The sequence below is a fragment of the Balaenoptera acutorostrata genome, chromosome 21, assembly GCF_949987535.1.
Source record: "Balaenoptera acutorostrata chromosome 21, mBalAcu1.1, whole genome shotgun sequence".
NCBI classification, from domain to species: domain Eukaryota; kingdom Metazoa; phylum Chordata; class Mammalia; order Artiodactyla; family Balaenopteridae; genus Balaenoptera; species Balaenoptera acutorostrata.
Window position 1 is genome coordinate 15,491,215 of NC_080084.1, and position 18,934 is coordinate 15,510,148.

General features: G+C 35.4%; 2 protein-coding genes and 1 non-coding gene across 4 annotated transcripts in view; 1 reads left to right on the forward strand and 2 right to left on the reverse strand.

The window, feature by feature from the left end:
* Positions 1-18,934, forward strand: part of GTF2E2 (general transcription factor IIE subunit 2) — a 62,994-nt gene that overhangs the window by 10,937 nt on the left and 33,123 nt on the right. The window contains exons 3-4 of the mRNA XM_057537460.1: positions 12,102-12,193; positions 17,965-18,072. Coding sequence (XP_057393443.1) covers positions 12,102-12,193; positions 17,965-18,072 — 200 coding nt within the window. The remainder of the gene's footprint in view (positions 1-12,101; positions 12,194-17,964; positions 18,073-18,934) is intronic.
* SMIM18 (small integral membrane protein 18) lies at positions 390-8,130 on the reverse strand. Of its 2 annotated transcripts, none has more exons than XM_007174059.2 (3): positions 8,080-8,130; positions 1,253-1,331; positions 390-829 (listed from the first exon to the last, which is right to left on the reverse strand). In XM_007174059.2, the coding sequence occupies exon 3, from the start codon at positions 790-792 to the stop codon at positions 496-498; it is 297 nt and encodes a 98-aa protein (XP_007174121.1). In that variant the 5' UTR covers positions 793-829; positions 1,253-1,331; positions 8,080-8,130; the 3' UTR covers positions 390-495. The 2 variants fall into 2 exon arrangements, with proteins under 2 accessions (XP_007174121.1, XP_007174123.1); XM_007174061.2 differs by lacking the exon at positions 8,080-8,130 and adding an exon at positions 3,931-3,999 and having other exon boundaries at positions 1,253-1,312.
* LOC114236725 (U6 spliceosomal RNA) lies at positions 11,434-11,540 on the reverse strand. Its single transcript, XR_003622596.1, has one exon. It is a non-coding gene; the product is annotated as a U6 spliceosomal RNA (small nuclear RNA).

Sequence of the window (18,934 nt, forward strand, 5' to 3'; positions counted from 1 at the left end):
TTTAAGTTGTCTTCAATAAACTAGAAAGTATTGCTTCTTAGTAAGTAAGGACTTACGTATAAGTGGGAATATTTTACTTTGGATTTAGATAAGTACTTTAAGTAGCATTTTAATTACCAAAATATATGAAGGATAGTACTCTGTTTTTTAGTTCACATGGTTTGTTTAGGTATGTTATTTTGGGATCATTAGCCTTTCTTTTGGTTTCCAGTTTACTTTTTAATGCCTAGTATTGAGTTCTAGGAATCTTTTATCTAGTTTTTGAAGTGTTATTTTAAATAGATTGGTAAATTATTCACATTTGTGAAAGTTTTACTGTGTATTTAATGAAATCGATACACACACAAAAAGTGCATATTTAACTTGTTTTTCCCTTCTAGTAGAAATCTTTTAATTATTCATAGTCAATTTTGTAATAACAGTTGACCTCAGAAATTTTTCTTTCTCAGTAATTGACGGCTGTTTTCAGAGCTTTTGTTCATCTTATGTAGAGTACTAGACCACTTCAGTTTCACGTTTTCTGATGTTGTCCATCATACTTCTAAGAGGGTTCGGTTCATTTTTCAAGTCTTTCACAGTTTTGTTTTTTACACAGCAGCAGCAGTCAAGCACTTCATAAAGGAAAGCCAGCACCACTAAAGATACCACTGTAAATATAAATAAAAGCAGAATGACAAAGCAGGCAGTGTTCCAGTTATCATGGAAAGGGTAAATTTTTTGAACTTGAAAACCAAGGTACTGATAAACAGATGTAGTCGTTTCATTCCAGAAGCTGGAGCTCTGGGAGGCCATTCTTAGAGATTCCACTTCTTATATCGCTCGCTGGAATCTGTAGAAAGGTGGAAAATGAATATATGTAACCAAACTCTACAGATTGGTCAATTCAAATGTCAGTTTCTAAGATTTGTTAGTAAATTTATATAGGCTGCATGAGTCTTCCTTATTTTCTGTCAGAATTAATGCCTGAATGGTATTCTTTAATTTTTTCTATACCTATGCAGTGTACTCTGTAAACCATACTATGTATTTTTTAATGTATATCATTTGTTAGACAAATATTTATGATCAAGATTCATATACAGAAATTAACTGCTAATGGAGGGAGAAAAAAGGCAGCTGAATTGGTTTAAAATTTGATTAAAGCAGTGGTCAGAGAGCTGTTATCTACAAAAAAATCTTAGCATTTTACAGTTGTGTTCTTCAAACTGTCTGCAGAAAAGCTTTTCCCATTACCCTTGTGGATCCTTCTCACCTTCTTGGTTCAGTGTATTTCTGTCTATTTCCACTCCTTTAAACTTCCAGGACAGGTGATCTGAATCAGGAAATAATGGCTGAGTGAAAAATAGTAGAGAAAGAAAATCCAAATAATGACAGTTTTCAGAATAAGGATAATACAGTTTTAGATTAAAGTTGCCTATGAAGAGACCTTAATCTTAGGATTTGTTTTGGTTATGTATATGATAGTCTTAAATGTTTCATAATACCTAAATGACCTATGGACAGGAATATTAAAAAAAAAACAGGCAAATTCAGCATCCCAAAGGTATGTATTATTAAATTATTATTCCATTTCACAAAATTAGCCAGTGAGTTAAAGTTTTACTGTTCTTGCATTAAGCTTTGCTCTTGTTGACCTGATAACTTGTTGGGCCTTAAATGGGACTGTAAGGATTGAAGATCTGATAGTATTAAAAATAATAAATGACTTTATTATCTTAATCATTCAAAAATATCTTTTTAAGGGGACTTCCCTGGTGGTCCAGTGGTAAAGAATCCACCTTCCAATGCAGGGGACGCGGGTTCAATCTCTGGTCAGGGAACTAAGATTCCCACATGCCGCAGGGCTACTGAGCCTGCGTGCCTCAACTACTGAGCCCATGCACCTCAACTAGAGAGCCCACGTGCCACAAACTGCAGAGCCCACGTGTTCTGGAGCCTGCATGCCACAACTAGAGAGAGAAAGCCTGAACTCCACAACTAGAGAGAAGCCCACATGCCGCAGTGAAGATCCCGCGTGCTGCAACTAAGACCTGACCCAGTCAAAAATAAATAAATAAACAAAAACCCCAAAAATATCTCTTTCAGCTTTTTGAAAAAATTATAAAATACCTATATACTAAGAAACTTTTTGAAATGAGAGGAAAAAACCCCATAGTTCCACTTCCCTAATTCAGTGACTGTTGTCAGTTTGTGTGCTTGCTTTTACGAAAGAAATGAATTATTTTGCATGATTTTTTTGCTACATAGTTGTAAATAGGCTTTCATTCTTGTAAACAAATGTTTATTGATTACCTACTGTGTAACAAATACTTTAAAAAAATATATTTATTTGGCTGCGGTGGGTCTTAGTTGTAGCACGCAGGATCTTTGTTGGGTACACGGGATCTTTAGTTGCAGCATGCAGGATCTTTAGTTGCGGCACGCGGGATCTTTAGTTGCAGCACATGGGATCTTTTAGTTGCGGCATGTGGGCTCTTAGTTGCGGTATGTGGGATCTAGTTCCCTGACCAGGGATTGGACCCGGGCCCCCTGCGTTGGGAGTGTGGAGTCTTAACTGCTGGACCACCAGGGAAGTCCCAACAAATACTTTTCTGAGTGCTGGAGATAACTTGTGTGTGAGAGTATGTTTCATTTATAGAAAATTTCAAGGTAGTACAGAAGTATAAGAGTATAATAAACACCCATGTGCTTATAACACAGCTTCATTGATCAATTCTTGACCAGTCTGTATCTCTACTCACTTCCATTCCATGGATTATTTTGAGGCAAATCCCAGACATCATGTCACTTCATCTAGGAATATTTCAGTATATATCTCTTAAAAGGTGAGGACTCTGTTTTTAAATATAACCACAATATCATTTTCACACCAAAAAAGATTAAAAACTGACTTAAAACCCCCCAAACATAACAATATAATTCCTTAGATTTCTGTTTTCTTTATAAATATAATTTTAAAACTTTGGGGTTAATAAACTAATATTTTCTAAGGGTTTTTTTTTCTTTTTTCTTTAAATCTGATCATCTCACTTCTTTGGTTGGACTTGGTCCCTTCCTTTTTTCCTTCATATATTTTGAAGTTTAAATTGATGATCTGAGGCCAAAAGTAAAGGCTTAAATTCATTTTTTCTTGTTGGATTTAAGAATCCATTTATGGTGCTTGGTCACCCTTCATCTTGAAATGAGGGACAAGAGACTAATGGACAGTAATTGAATTAATTGCTTCTGTTCTGGGACATACAAAAATGCATTGTCTGGAACACAGGTATTTGAGTAACTTCCCATTACATTACAGTATTTCAAACTATGTCAAGAGACCCAGCCTTGCAAAGTTACCCTTGTATCTTTTGAATTTTTCTCTTCCAAGCACACCCTTATAGAAAGCAGGCTGCTGCGTTGTACGGCTTTGGGGAGCACCAGTCATGTTTTGTTGTGGGGTGGGTGCTATTCAGGTAGAATACAGTGTAAATCGGGCTCGTGCAGTGTGGCGTCCTGGTAGGCCGCCCCTCCGCCTGTGCATTGTTGCCGCCTCTGAACTTCACCACCTTTTACACAAATAGTCAAGTGACCTATAGAAACCAACTCAAACGGAGACAAAAGTTACGTCCTTTCTGACCCAGCCTTGCTGATAGAGTAGTGTCATGAATGTGTGCACAGACACACAAATGCCTGAAAAATGTTCAGCTTTGGAACTCCTGTAGGATTTTTAGCACTGCTAAAATGCAGATACTCCTGGGAGGGGTAACAAACATTGTTACAATTATTCTTACTTCAGTGTGAATGAGTTTCAAGTGCTTTTTAAAAAGCAGAGCTAATAGAGGAGAGGGAGAGGAAGAAGATTAGGACCTTGGTGAAACGGGGGATCGTGTGACTTATATGGGCAGGTAAAGAAGAGGAAGAATTTCTTGAGGGTCTGTCTAATAACTTTACCTTGGCTAACCTAGCCCTCTCCAGCGCTGATGAAAGTATTCCGTAGACTTTCTGTTAAGGCCTTTCAGGTTGATTCCTTTTTAAAATTTGGGAATTTCTTTTGAAGATTTCTCTTCTAAATCTGGCATTAGAACTGATTGCAGGGGAAACAATGGTAGGGGAGGGAGGAGAGAGTAGAGTGAGGTAATTTCCACATTATGCCTCTGAAATTAATCTACCATATTAATTAATGTTAATTTAAACTGCTATTTCATGATTGATATCAAAAATATCATTATAGCAATTTAAAATAAAAATTAAAAGCATCACCTATGGACCTCCCTGGTGGTGCAGTGGTCAAGAATCCGCCTGCCAATGCAGGTGACATGGGTTTGAGCCCTGGTCGGGGAAGATCCCACATCCTGCGGAGCAACTAAGCTCGTGCGCCACAACTACTGAAGTACGCGCGCCTAGAGCCTGTGCTCCGCAAAAAGTGAAGCCACCGCAGTGAGAAGCCCGCGCACCGCAACAAAGAGTAGCCCCCGCTCGCCGCAACTAGAGAAAGCCCGCACGCAGCAACGAAGACCCAACGCAGCCAAAAATAATAAATAAATAAAATAAATAAATTTTTAAAAAAAGCATCACCTATAATCTTCTCTCTCTAACATATCAAACTTGTAATTTTTTTCTTTTATCCTAGACATTGGCTGTATAAATCTATAACTCATACCTGGTTGAAATTATACTGAATTTATTACTTTGTATTTTAATTTATTATGAGCAGGCCTTTTTATTTTTATTTATTTTAATATTTATTTCATTTATTGTTATTTTTATTTTTGGCTGTGTCGTGTCTTTGTGGCACGTGGGCTTCTCTCTAATTGTGGTGTTCGGGTTTTCTCTTGTTGAGATGTGCGGGCTCAGTAGTTGTGGCATGCGGGATTAGTTGCCCCGCGGCATGTGGGATCTTAGTTCCCCGACCAGGGATCGAACCTGCGTCCCCTGCATTGGAAGGCAGATTCTTTACCACTGGACCACCAGGGAAGTCCCATGAGTAGGCCTTTTTAAATTTGTGGTGACTTCTTAAGACTGGGGAGAAATTGTAAAGACTAATAATGTAAGTTACTGTTTCAAAATGAAATTTTAGATTAGATTAGATTAGATTTAGATTAGAAAGTTGGCTTAAGGAACTTTATATTCTATTTATTTTTGAGGTACAAGTGAACTGCTTAAAAATTTTTCAGGTCCCCTTGCTCCTAAAAAAATAGAGTGAGAGGGAGGGAGGGGGAGAGATGGGAAGGGAGAGATAAGGGGAGGCAAGAAGGGGGGCAGGCAGACAGACACACAACTAAATTCACTTACTTTGAAGTTAACTTGTACCCATCAATGAACTATTCTTCTGGTTAAATTAATGTAGTATACTCACACAGTCGGATGTTAAGCATGAATGAGGTGACTGTAGTGACATGGAAAGATTTCTAGGATATGTTGTTAAGTAAACAAAGTGCAGGACAGTGTATAGAGGAAAAAGGGAAATAATATATATTTTTAGTTGCTTGTATCTGCACAAAAATCTTGGGGATATACAGAAATTAATAACAATCATTATTTGTGGGGTTGGTTGGAGAGTTGGAGAGTAGAGTCGGGAGACAGGGACGTGTGTGAGACTTGTCAAGATGTACCTCGTTATATTCCTTTGGTTTTTGAACCATTTGAATGTATTATTTATTCAAACCCAGAAGTATTCCTTGCCTTTGGTTTTTAATAATCTATTGTGTTTGGATTACTTCTAAAAAATTAGCATTAGTAAATTGTGACTTTGGTTAGACTGTGTACTTTATCCACGCGCAAATACGCTTATGGTAATGATACTTGCGAGAGTGACTGGCTAGCAGTATGTGCCATTTCCAGGGGTGCTTGTAAGTTTTGCTAGGAGCGTCTAAGCAGTTTTCAGAAGGAGTGTGTCTACGTGTCAGGTTTATGTTGTGAATGATGACAGTTTGCCATTTGTGAGTGTGTTGATAGCTGATGAGCATCTCAAAACATTCACTTTTTAGTTAGCTTCTGGGCATATCTGGAAAAAGTAAACCCTGTGATATAGATTCATTTTCCACCTTAAATTTAATGTGGTTTATTCTTTCAGAGTACGGTAGAGCTCTGATAATTCTGTGTGTTAAGTTTAGGATAAAATCTAAATCTTGCTTTGATGAATTAGACATAATTAGATACGTAGAAAGACATTTATCATTAGGATTTTCTTGTATTTTGAGACTATTTTTGAAATTAAAATGTAAATTTATGTGAAGCAAATGCTGTAACATGCCTTACGAAAAGTGAGAGCAAACAGTAAAAAGTAGGAACAGTTTCATATATATAATTCTTAGTTTATTATTATTTTCTAATATATTCCCATCACCTATTTTTCCTCCCATTTTAAAAGGCCCTAGTGAAATATTTACAGGGATAGGACTTGGAACTGTTCTGGAACCTTGAATTGCCAGATCAGAATAAAATTATGCCTTTGCTCTATTTGTGGAAAAAGGCCTTGAATTGAATTCTCTAGTGCATTTAAGCATATCACTTTGAAATATGATCAATTAATCGTAATAGCCTTTATATATAGAACAACGCACCCAACGCTGGAACTCTCTGGCTTAGGCCATGTCTTTAGTCAGTTTGGCTAAACAGCAATGAGCCTCCATCTGTACTAACTATAGATACATTGCCAGTAAAATGTAGGCTGATTATAATGTTTAAAAAATGTGGGTGGTAGGAGTTTTTGTCTACAGTTTACCTGAAATTTGAGTTATGAGTTAACTGTTTTGTTTGACAAAGTTATTTTTATTTGATCTGAGACTTTTTTTTGAGCTCCCATACTTCGTATAGCAAGCAGGAATGTTTTCTAGGCAATTAACCACATTGTACCGAACCTGGAGAGATCTAATATCTGCTTACAGCAACCTTTGGGCTTTGTAAGGGATACTTTGCTCATGCTAGCAGAACACTGGTTAAGAAACAGAAGGAATAAAAATTATGAAAAAAAACCCCTTTAAAATTTAAAATAGATTTACCAGCAAAGAAAAGGACAGAAGTTGGATCTTTAGGTCAGTATATATAGGTAATATCCTGGAACTCTAGCATTTACTAAATAATTATTTTTTCATGCTTTAATATTGTAGAATTAGAAATTTGGTCAGCAGTTGAATAGTAATTTTTAGTAGGCATGAATGATTGCTGTTAGCTATGAAAGTAATCTTATTACCTTGAAAGGTACCCTCCTTCCTCCCATAACCAATTCTTCTTAGAGCATATTTTTATTTTAAAATTTAGTTTATCAAAATGACTTACTGTGTATTTATTTTAAGTTCAGTTTAAGAATAACTTACATTATATAGAAATAGTGTGATAAATGTATATTTTTGTGGCATATAAAAATGAAACACTGCTTAAGAAGGTTTTTATTTAATAGCATGATTTGTATGTTACAGTGATAGAGACTTTAAAATTTGACTGTAGGGAATTATTTTAATGAAAATGTATGAAAGCCTAAAGCTCTATAAATGGTCTCTTTGGTTACAGTATAATGCAGCCTACGTAATGGTACCTTTATGGTCTTTTTATTTTTATATACAAATCACAATGTGATAATTTATTGGCATTCTCTGCATCTACACTCAAAGTCAAATAAAATTTTGAATTATTTTCTCATATTCCTTAAAATACAGCAAACTTTCTTATAAATAACTGCTTTAAATTTGCACATATAATCAGAAAGCTTTAGTCCTGGATTTGCTTTTAGTCCAGATTTTTCTTTAAGAAAAATCCTTTGTTAAGACAGACCAAACCGCTGAAATGAAATAGCTCAGAGAAGATGAAATTTGCAAGTAACCTCTTAACATCACATGCATATGGCTTACTCTAAGGTCTGGATATAGATTAGGTTCATAGAAAATGTAATGATTTTCTGTTAAGGCACAGATGGTAAGGGTGCTTATCAAATAGCAAAGATAGTCTTCATATTTTCATAATAAAATCCTACCAAACAATGAAATGAATACATTTTTTTGGGTCTTTAGTAGGAACAAAGCTTTCTGCTTCGTTTATATGGTAAAATATTTATATTGTATCATAAGGACATGTATTATTAAATGAAAAGATCGTATAACCTACCTCTTGTCTGAAAGGCTGCAGTTGAAGCGATGGTATCCGTCTGTTTGTAATGCAGTCTAGTGCACAGCCAAGATGGAGCTGTGCTTCTATTGGTTGAACCACAATGCAGCTGACAGTTTCCTCTACGTGCATTTGCATTAAGTCCTGCCACCCTAGGAGTAAATCATTCATAAACTTGAATAGAGCCGTCTGGGTTCTCAACTGTCACCCCTTATTTTGGCCTTATTTTTTTTGTCTTTAAGCTAAATTTCTGCACAGGAATTTGTGAGTTAGTAACAAATTGATGATTCCATAGTGCTTAGCTGTAGGATTTCAGATCCTTCAGTGATTATTTCAGTGCTAGGGCTAGAAGATAATGTCGAGAGAGGCAGTAACCTGGGAAACAAACAGTCCAGGTTTACCAGCGTGGTGTTTCCTTCATGAAGTGTGCATAAGAGCTCCTAAATGATATTTTCTTTCTCTTCTTTCTAATACTTGTTATTTACATAAATCTTGCTCTCTGGAAGTGATTATTTCCATGTGGTGGTTTGATTTAGATGAAATTCTGAGGAAGAAGAAAGGAAATAAGGTTTTTATCTCTACTATTTGGGAGAAGGGTAAGTTTTGGTAGGTACACCACCTGTGTTAAAAAAGCAGTCTGTGAAAGTTAAGTTGCAAAAGAATCCTCAGTTGGATGTGTAGAGATAGAATGATTTTCTTATGGTGTATTAGAGTTGTGGTCTAAGCTTAACAGTCAAGGTTTTTATTTATGGGAGTGGCTACTAGAACAACAGCAGACTGGGTAAATGCTTGCTGTGCAGACTTATTTTTTAAAATTATGGATAATTGGCACATTTGTTTCTAGGGCCAATAAAGGGGTATGTGGAAACATTCTTATTATATTCATTCATTCAGTCAATTAATATTTATTGTTGACTGTGCCTGGCATTGAGTTAAACACTGGAGGCCTTATGGTAAACAAAACTATGTGCTTCATGATTGACCATTTGCGTGGTGCTTATCCTTAGCATATTGTCCTTAACTGTTATTTATAGTCTTTCCAGCTAGTTGTTTATTTAGTAGTGTAGGATAAACGTAGTATTATTTTCCTAAAGTTAAACAAGAATTCCCTAAATATGCATTTATAAATTTCTGTACTGTGACAAAATATCCAGTTTGAGGTGGAATAACCTGTGTTAAATATTAATGATTCTTATACAAGACATATCAGAGTTTACAACTGGATTTGAATCTTTACTCTGCCACTTATTACTCTGAGCTTTCTTAGGTTTAAAATGAGACAGTAAAACCTCCTAAATAGGATTTTTGGGAGGGATTAAATGGGAAAATCATTTAGCACAGGTCTTGGCAATAGTAGGTGTTCAATAAATGTTAGTTACTAGTATCATTATGAGTTTCCTGAAACCTTGGGAAAATGAACCATGTAGGAAGTATTTCATAATTGAAATAGTAAATGTGAAAACACACCTGTAAGGCATTCTTTGTTTTTTGTTTTTTTTAGAATTTTGCCAAGGGAACAGAGTTTTATTATTTGTTTGTTTGTTTGTTTATGGCTGCGTTGGGTCTTAGCTGTGGCACGCAGGCTCTTCGTTGTGGCGCGTGGGCTTCTCTCTAGTTGTGGCGTGTGGGTTTTCTCTCTCTAGTGGTGGCACACAGGCTCCAGAGCGTGTGGGCTCTGTAGTTTGTGGCACGTGGGCTTAGTTGCCCCACAGCATGTGGGAATCCTAGTTCTCTGACCAGGGATGGAACCCGAGTCCCCTGCATAGGAAGGGGGATTCTTTACCACTGGATCACCAAGGAAGTCCCCGTAAGGCATTCTTAATATTGCTGTTTTTGAAAACATAGTAAAGAAGGCTTTAATGTGTCAATTATTATATTATTAAAATTGTAACAAAGTTATTTTTAAAGGAAAATTGCGTATGAGGTCTCAAAAAATCATTCAGTAAAGCCTTTTCACTAACTAATCTCAAAGGAATATTATGTTGCCTTCTAGAAGCTGTTCCTGTGGATCTCTGACAGTTGTTACATTTGACTTGTGGTTATTCTAATGCATTCTTTTTTTTTTTTTTTAATTTTTAATTTTTATTTTTTTAATGCTATTCTTGTCTGCTTACATTCTTTTTATGTATGTATGTATGTATGGCTGTGTTGGGTCTTCGTTTCTGTGCGAGGGCTTTCTCTAGTTGTGGCAAGTGGTGGCCACTCTTCATCGCGGTGCGCGGGCCTCTCACTATCGCGGCCTCTCCTGTTGCGGAGCGCAGGCTCCAGACGCGCAGGCTCAGTAGTTGTGGCTCACGGGCCTCGTTGCTCCGCGGCATGTGGGATCTTCCCAGACCAGGGCTCGAACCCGTGTGCCCTGCATTGGCAGGCAGACTCTCAACCACTGCGCCACCAGGGAAGCCCTCTAATGCATTCTTTTATTTAAATTATTATTACCAAACTGGTGCCAGAAACTGACTCTCCCCCCTTTTATTTAACCTCTTCCTTTGTGGATCAGCCACGTGGGAACTTTATAATATCTGATCTGATGCCTGGCTAATAAAATGTGTACTTCTGAAATGTCTTCCTGGTATTTACAGTGACGTTTTTTTACTCTTCCTGCCTATGACTAATAGAATGCATTTGTGATGCAATGGTAGCATTAGGATTTCTGCCTGTAAATATGCAACAGAATGGTATATGTTCTGAACCAAATGATCTTCTATGTAGATTGCTCCTTGTTTCATGCTGTCATCCTTTTTAAGTATCCATGTTTATGCAGTGGCAGTGCTTATGTGTGTGTGTGTGTGTTTTTTTTAACATCTTTATTGGAGTATAATTGCTTTACAATGGTGTGTTAGTTTCTGCTCTATAACAAAGTGAGTCAGCTATACATATACATATATCCCCATATCTCCTCCCTTTTGCGTCTCCCTCCCACCCTCCTTATCCCACCCCTCTAGGTGGTCACAGAGCACTGAGCTGATCTCCCTGTGCTATGCGGCTGCTTCCCACTAGCTATCTGTTTTACATTTGGTAGTATATATATGTCCATGCCAGTCTCTCACTTTGTCCCAGCTTACCCTTCCCCCTCCCTGTGTCCTCAAGTCCATTCTCTACATCTGCATCTTTATTCCTGTCCTGCCCCTAGGTTCTTCATAACCATTTTTTTTTTTTTAGATTCCGTATATATGTGTTAGCATACGGTATTTGTTTTTCTCTTTCTGACTTACTTTACTCTGTATGACAGACTCTAGGTCCATTCACCTCACTACAAATAACTCAATTTCGTTTCTTTTTATGGCTGAATAATATTCCATTGTATATATGTGCCACATCTTCTTTATCCATTCATCTGTCGATGGACACTTCGGTAAAAATATGGAATGCTTCACGAATTTGTGTGTCATCCTTGAGCAGGGGCCATGCTAATCTTCTCTGTATTGTTCCAATTTTAGTATATGTGCTGCCGAAGCGAGCACAGTGCTTATTTTTTTTATTCATAATATATCTTTAAAATTTCCCTTAAAATAGTTATCGTATCATACTTTTTATTAATTCCCATTAATCAATACCCATTTATTTTTTTTTTAAGTTGATAAGCAGAAATTGATGTCATTGGTGATAAATTGAACTTTTTATCCCTTAGAAGTAATCCACTCACTTCTTATGGTTTTTAAGGTTGTTAGAAAAGCACTATGGATCAGATTGAGATTTGTATTGTCCTCTTGTTTAAAAAACCTTGCTTTTAATTATGGTGGAAATCTAATCAGACTTAAGGAAAGGGTGAGATAAAGGTGCTTATAAAAGAAATGTATTTTGAATTATTTATACTTTGCTTCCATCCTTGGTGAGAAAATAGTTATTATGCATGCAAAGATTTTGAATTTGTCACCAAAATTTTATAGGGTAGAATTTACTAGATAGGAAGACTCCAAAACAAGAAATATTTTACCAGAGTTAAAATCATCTTAGTTGCTTAAAAGTCAGTAATCACATCTAATATGAAAATGTTATAATTGCTTTTTGAACCTCATTTTCAGATCATAGCAATGGATCATTTAACTTGAAAGCTCTATCAGGAAGCTCTGGATATAAGTTTGGCGTTCTTGCTAAGATTGTGAATTACATGAAAGTAAGTACTTTTCTCAACTAACAGAAATTCTGTTGACTTCTGGCAGAAGAAGGGGATTGGAATTTTCAGAAGTAAATTTGTATATACATGTCAAAATTTATCAAATTGTATGTTTCAATATGTGTCATTTATTTTATGCCTATTATACCTCAAAACTGTAAAAAAAAAAAAAAAAAAAAAAAAAGATGTACTGCCTGAAGCCTTTTACATTATATCAAGTTAGCATTGCAGTGAGTCATCTAAGTGTATTTGATTTACATTACGTTACATTAGTTCAAGTACACAGTTTAAGCCCACCATTTCACTTAATAAAATTGTGCTCAGGCAGTAGATACAGTCACCTCTTAATCAGTCAATACGTGTTGACAAAACCAATGAGAAAATGGGAACGATTTACAGGATATTACTTCCATTGATGTGAGAAGTAAAAATCTACATAGTTCAGGCAGATGGTGGTGGTGGCTTTTCTACATCTTGGAGGAGAAAATTTGAGAATTACTGAGTGTCTCAGAAAAACTTTGACTCACAAAAGAATTGGAGTTTAATGTTTGATGGGAGATTTAGTATTTTTTGAAGTAAATTTTGAAGTTTTTTAAAATAAATTTATTTATTTATTTTTGGCTGTGTTGGATCTTCGTTGCTGTGTGTGGGCTTCTCATTGTTGTGGCTTCTCTTGTTGCGGAGCACGGGCTCTAGGCGCGCACGCTTCAGTAGTTGTGGCATGTGGGCCCAGTACTTGTGGCTTGCGGGCTCTAGAGCTCAGGCTCAATAGTTGTGGCGCATGGGCTTAGTGGCTCCGCGGCATGTGGGATCTTTCCGGGCCAGGGCTCGAACCCGTGTCCCCTGCATTGGCAGGCGGATTGTTAACCACTGTGCCACCAGGGAAGCCCCAATTTTGAAGTTTTGATGGTATGACATTTTGGCTTTACTAAGGATTCTGAACCCTAACTTAATTTATGAAAGTGAAATTTCATTTATAGCTAAAATGGCTAAGTGATTTCAGATTTACCCCCTTTGTCTGCCAAACTCTTATTCCCATTTAGTTACTAGTTGTATCTCTTGAAAAAAAAGTCAAAGAAAGTACTGTATTTGTTATTATTTCAAATTTCAGCTATTCCTTAGTATATAAATCAAATTTTATGTGAAGTCTTTTCTTTTGTAATTTAAGAGACGCGGTGTCTGTCTAGCTATATCTGAAATCTGTGGTTTGTATTTGATTTCTGGTAGAAATGTGTTAGTTTATAATTTCTCATTATCAAATAATATACTCTGACACTTAGGCATTTACCTTTCATTCCATCCATCCATTCCCCCACATGGTAAGCAATACTAAAACCTACTATCTGCTGTTACGGCACGAATGGTATGAATACCCAGACGAAATGTATGCCCTCGAGGCTGTCAGTCTTCTGAGGGAGACTGACATTTAAATGTCATGTTTTTGCTACTCTACTAAAAGCAGTTTTCATTTATCTAGAGACCCTTATTGCTTTGTTAATCTATGACAACTATCTTCAAATTTTTACTCATGTGTTCCCTGAAACAATTTTGAAAAACTGTGTGTCCCTTTGCACATATTTAAATTGATAAGTGTAATTTTTCAGCAAAAGGTTTTTTTTTAATTGAAGTATAGTTGATTTACAATGTTGTGTTAGTTTCAGGTGTACAGCAAAGTGATTCAGGTATACATGTATGTATATTCTTTTTCAGATTCTTTTCCATTATAGGTTATTACAAGATATTGAATATAGTTCCCTGTGCTATACAGTAGGTCCTTGCTTATCTATTTTATATATAGTAGTGTGTAGCTGTTGATCCCAAACTCCTCAAACCTCCCCCCTTCCCCCTTTGGTAACCATAAGTTTGTTTTCTATGTCTGTGAGTCTATTTATGTTTTAACAAAAGTCTAAATAGTGACACAGGATGAAATTTCTGGCATATTGTAATATTTCAGTAAAATACAGCACTCTTAAATTTATCTAAGGGAATCTAAATGCCATTTTTTAAAAATATGAAAACAGACTTTAATGGTTGGAAATTTTAATTATTTTCCTTTCAACTTGTATGTCAGTTCTGTTACTCCCACTGAATTTTATGCTAATGTTATGTATTTTAGTGTTTGGAAATCTTCTGTTGATCATCTGTCAAACTCCTTTGTCACAATAATATGTATATAAATTGAAATTAGGAATGTTTTCCCTATAACCATAAGGCTCTAAATATTTTCTGGTTTGAGCTATCATTATAATTACTATTACCAAATAGTTGATTAGAATAACATAAATATATTAAAATTTTGATTAAAATTCACTTTGTATGTAATAGTTATGCAACAGAAATCCATTTTTAATGAAATAAATGGAGCTGTCTTATCTCTCCAGTGGTTCTTGTATCTGGAGATAATATGTTATTTACTGATAGAATGAAACAGGATTTGGCACCAATTTCTGGTCTTATTTTGAGATCTTGTAGGTTTAAGTGCTGAGAAATAAATGTTCATATAAATAAGTTCATTCTAATAGAAATTTTGTGATAGCAAAACCTTCCAAGTTGTATGCCAGAAATTACGTGGTGATTTATCATCAAACATTTATCAGTTGACAGTTCTGTTAGGTCCTTCTTCAGTTTTGTTGAAAGTAAAAGAATGGGAATCACCTAACTTGCCAGAGGATTTGTTACCTGGTCCTTAACCATCTAGTTTCTAGGAAGTGTATCAAAAAGGTTTTACCAAGACTCAGTAGATGTCTAATTATATCAGCTTCCTCTTCTTCCCCATATCGGTACTTTCGTTAATCTGATACATTCAGAAGCAGTTGAGAAAATAAAAATACTAGTTTCAACACACCTTTGCCAGTGCAATTTTTTTTGATGAAATACTTTTATCTTAGGTGTATAAGTATATTTTTGCCAAAACTGTCAGGTTGAAGGTTTAGCATACTCAGTTTATGGAAATTATTTTCTGGTTAACAAAGCTAGTCTCCATTGTCAGACCAACCAGATAGACCAAACTTATTTTTTTATCATATTTTAAGTAATATAAAAATCACTGAGAAATATAGTATGGAATGAATACTAACAGTTACTACTAAGGTAGTTGAGATTAAAATTATAAGGATCAAAAAGAATGAATTTTTCCATTTTTATATAATTTAAAAAATAAATACGCAGTTTACCATCGTGTAACATTGCATCATTATAAATAATCAAATGTTTATGAAGCAAGGGTGTGTTAAACAGTGTGTTATTCCTTTTCTAAATGTGTGTGCTTGTATCTTCCATCTCTGATATTCAGCTTTTAGATATAAATAAAAGGGAATGATTCAGAAATAACTGTAAATTTTATCTTGGGGTGATTAATGAAGGGGAAGGATACCTATTGCTAAAAATGAATTGGTTTTACAGCTAACTATGACTTATTTTTTTAATAGGAGGTAGAAATATTAAATATTTAAAACGTAATGAGAATTGACTAATTAGAATGAAAATTTCATGATATGATTTGATAAAGTAGGTTTTAACTACCACATTGAATAATGCACCCTCAGTCTAAAACAGTTCCTATGTGGTTTTTGTCTATGGGTTTTATGTAGCATGATTTGAACATTTTGGTAGTCCGAGAAAATATTTGTTATATTTAAAAGAATCAGCCTCCTTTATTAATACTGCTTCAGTTCTTTAAATGTGCTTTTTCTTCTGGCTAATAAATATTCAAGGAATGGATTTTGAGAATTGCTGAAGAGAATTACTTATATGAAAATACCTGAAAAATTCTATATTTATCATTAGATACTTCTTATCAGTGTTCCCTTTATTTGGAGATTCTTCCCTAAGAGCGATGCATTCTTGGACAGTATGGCATGGAGGTGGGGTGTGTGGGGATGGAAGAGACAGAGTTGTTTAAAGGGAACAGCTCTCAATTGCCCACAAACTGTAGTTCATCAGAATTTAGAATGTCATAGCAAGGGCAAAAATATCCTATTTTTAACTCCTAGAAAAATATTTAGGACTGGAAGAGACAAGAAGCCCCATCTATAGTGGATAGTTTGATACCTTGATTTATCATTTATGAAGGCTTCCCCAAAACAATATTTTTTTGACCTGACCTTTTGTTTGAGTCCCTGGAGTTTAATATACCTCTGGGCATTGCAGTATAAATTCTGGGTGGAGGTGAGAGTTATACCTTTTTTTTTTGTGGAAAGGGGGCAGGCCTGTTTTGAAAAGGAAAGAGTACATTCGGAAGATGATCTGTAAACTGATGCTTGGAAAGTCTTCAGCTGCCCCTTGTGTACCCTTTTTGAAGAGCTGATAAAACCAAGAACTCAGAAAGAAAGGAAAAAGGCAACACAAAATACTCCTCATAGTTTATTCATTTACTGATAGAAGAGCTCTTTAATTGCTCAATGAGAATTATGTAGAAATTATATGGAGAAGGTTCAAGAGATACGGTTAGGTCCATATGAGACACGGCTCTAGTTCTAAGATGACAAATCAATGGTGCACTTTGTTTTTGGTGGAATGATTTTTCTCTTGATCTCACTATTATCCCTTTATGTGGTTGTGTCTCAGTTATGTAAAAAATCATGTTGAAAATTTTGGTTAGTTTGGTTTAGCCTAGCTCAGTGGTTCTCAATGTGTCATTCTCCAGCCAACGGCATCAGCATCTCCTGGGAATTTGTAAGAAGTGCAAATTCTTGGGCCCCTTCCTAGATCTACTGATCTGAAACTCTGGGAGTGCAGCTCAGCAGTCTGTGTTTTCACAAGCCCTTCCTTCAGGTGATTCTGATGCACACCACTGTGCTACTTACATGTTTTTTAACTTAATGGTTTGTCCTGGACATCTTTCCAAATTAGCACATGGGGAACATCTGTATTTTCTTTTCTTAACATCTGTATAGTAGCATAGATGTGCTGTAGCTTATTTGATCATTCCTCTATTGATGGCCACTTGAGTTGTTTCTAATACAACTTAGTGTTGTAATAGTTCTAATAGTACGTCTTAATACAACTAATGTTTCTAATTTTCCTTTTACAACAATGCGGCTTTTCTACATTGTGGTTTATCTGTAAGGTAAATTCCTAGAAGCCGACTTGCTGGGTCAGGGGTTTCAATGCATTTATATTGCCAGATTCCCTCTGTAGGAGTTGTATCAATTTGCATTCTTACCAGCAGTGTGTGAGAGGGCCTGTTTCCTTACAGCCTCACCGATAGAGTTGTCAAACATGGAATTTTGCCGGTGTGATAAGAAATACCTTAGTGGAAGTTGAGTATCTTTTCCTATGTCTAAGGTCATTTGCATCTCTTTTTTTTGTGCTTTTTGTGTTCCTGTCATTGGGTCATTTTCTTGTTAGGTTTTTGGACCTGTTAAAATATTAGGAAGGCTAACTCTTTGTGATATGAATTGCAAATATTTTTTCTCAGTTTGTCATTTGATTTTATATAGCTACAAGTTTGAACTTGGTTCTGTATGATTTTATAGTCTATTCTCTTCACTATAATTGTACTGCCTTAAATAATACACATTCTGCATTCCTGAAAAGATTAATTTACTGGTAACTATTATTTAATGCGTCTAGCATTTTAAAACTGTCTTCCAGGGAATTCCCTTGCAGCCCAGTGGTTAAGACTCTGTGCTTTCACTGCTGAGGACCTGGGTTCAATCCCTGGTCAGGGAAATAAAATCCCACAAGTTGCACAGCGTGCCCCCTGCCTCCCCGCCAAAAAAAATCATTAAAAAAACCTGTCTTCTAATAACAGTTTCTTGCCGCAATAGACACGGCATCAGCGAGGAGATACACATCCTCTTACTTTAGAAGAAATTTTGGATGAAACACAACATTTAGATATTGGACTCAAGCAGAAACAATGGCTAATGACTGAGGTAAGAATAGGCTTAAATTACTGTAAAAAAAAAAAAAATTTGTTTTAACTAGGGTTTTCATATACTGAAATATGATAATTATTTTTGCTTTTTCTTAAAAGAATTGGTGTAGGGTTTTTGTTCTTTAAACATACACATTTTGAGATTGACTTGTTTTCATATAACCTTATGTATCTATTTAAAAATGTCAAAGACTTGAGCATAAAAGTTATAAAGAAGTCAGTCATTGTACCAATTTTTAACTTTTTACAGAATAATTGATGCTTATTTTGAATTGCTAAATTTATAATGTACATGTTGGCAAGTTGTATTGTTTCTATGTTTTAGGACATTTAATGCGTGAGGGTATTATAGGGAAAGCAAGATATTTTGTTAAGCAAGATACTTGTTACACCGCTACTGCTATTATGATTTGATAGTGACGTTACTGCCTCTAGCAGATTACTTGGAAAAATAATCATGAACATTGTATATATGTTCCACACAACATTGGAAGAAAAGGAATCCCCAACCATCAGTGACCACGCTAATTTGGAAATGAGTAGCACTTTAAAAATTGAGATATTTGTCTCTTTTCTGTTTAAGTATGAAATGACAATTTAATAAGACAACTTTCTAGGACCAGTGCTGATTCTAAAGACCAAATGTAAACTTCCTAAAATAGAATTTAATTTATTTTATCGAGCAAATATTGTTCTTGATTTTAGTAATGTAAAATGAACCAGTTAGTATCATTGTAGCTCATTATATTAGTGATATACAAATGGTGGTAATCCACATTTAAATTTTGATGCTTTACCTAATCTTGAAATTTCATGGACTACCCACATTAGGTAAAGTTTATTGTAATTACTATTCTATT

Bases quoted from the DNA above. Each gene is read 5' to 3' on its own strand.
- SMIM18 (XM_007174059.2), bottom strand. From the start codon at position 792: ATGGCCTCCCAGAGCTCCAGCTTCTGGAATGAAACGACTACATCTGTT.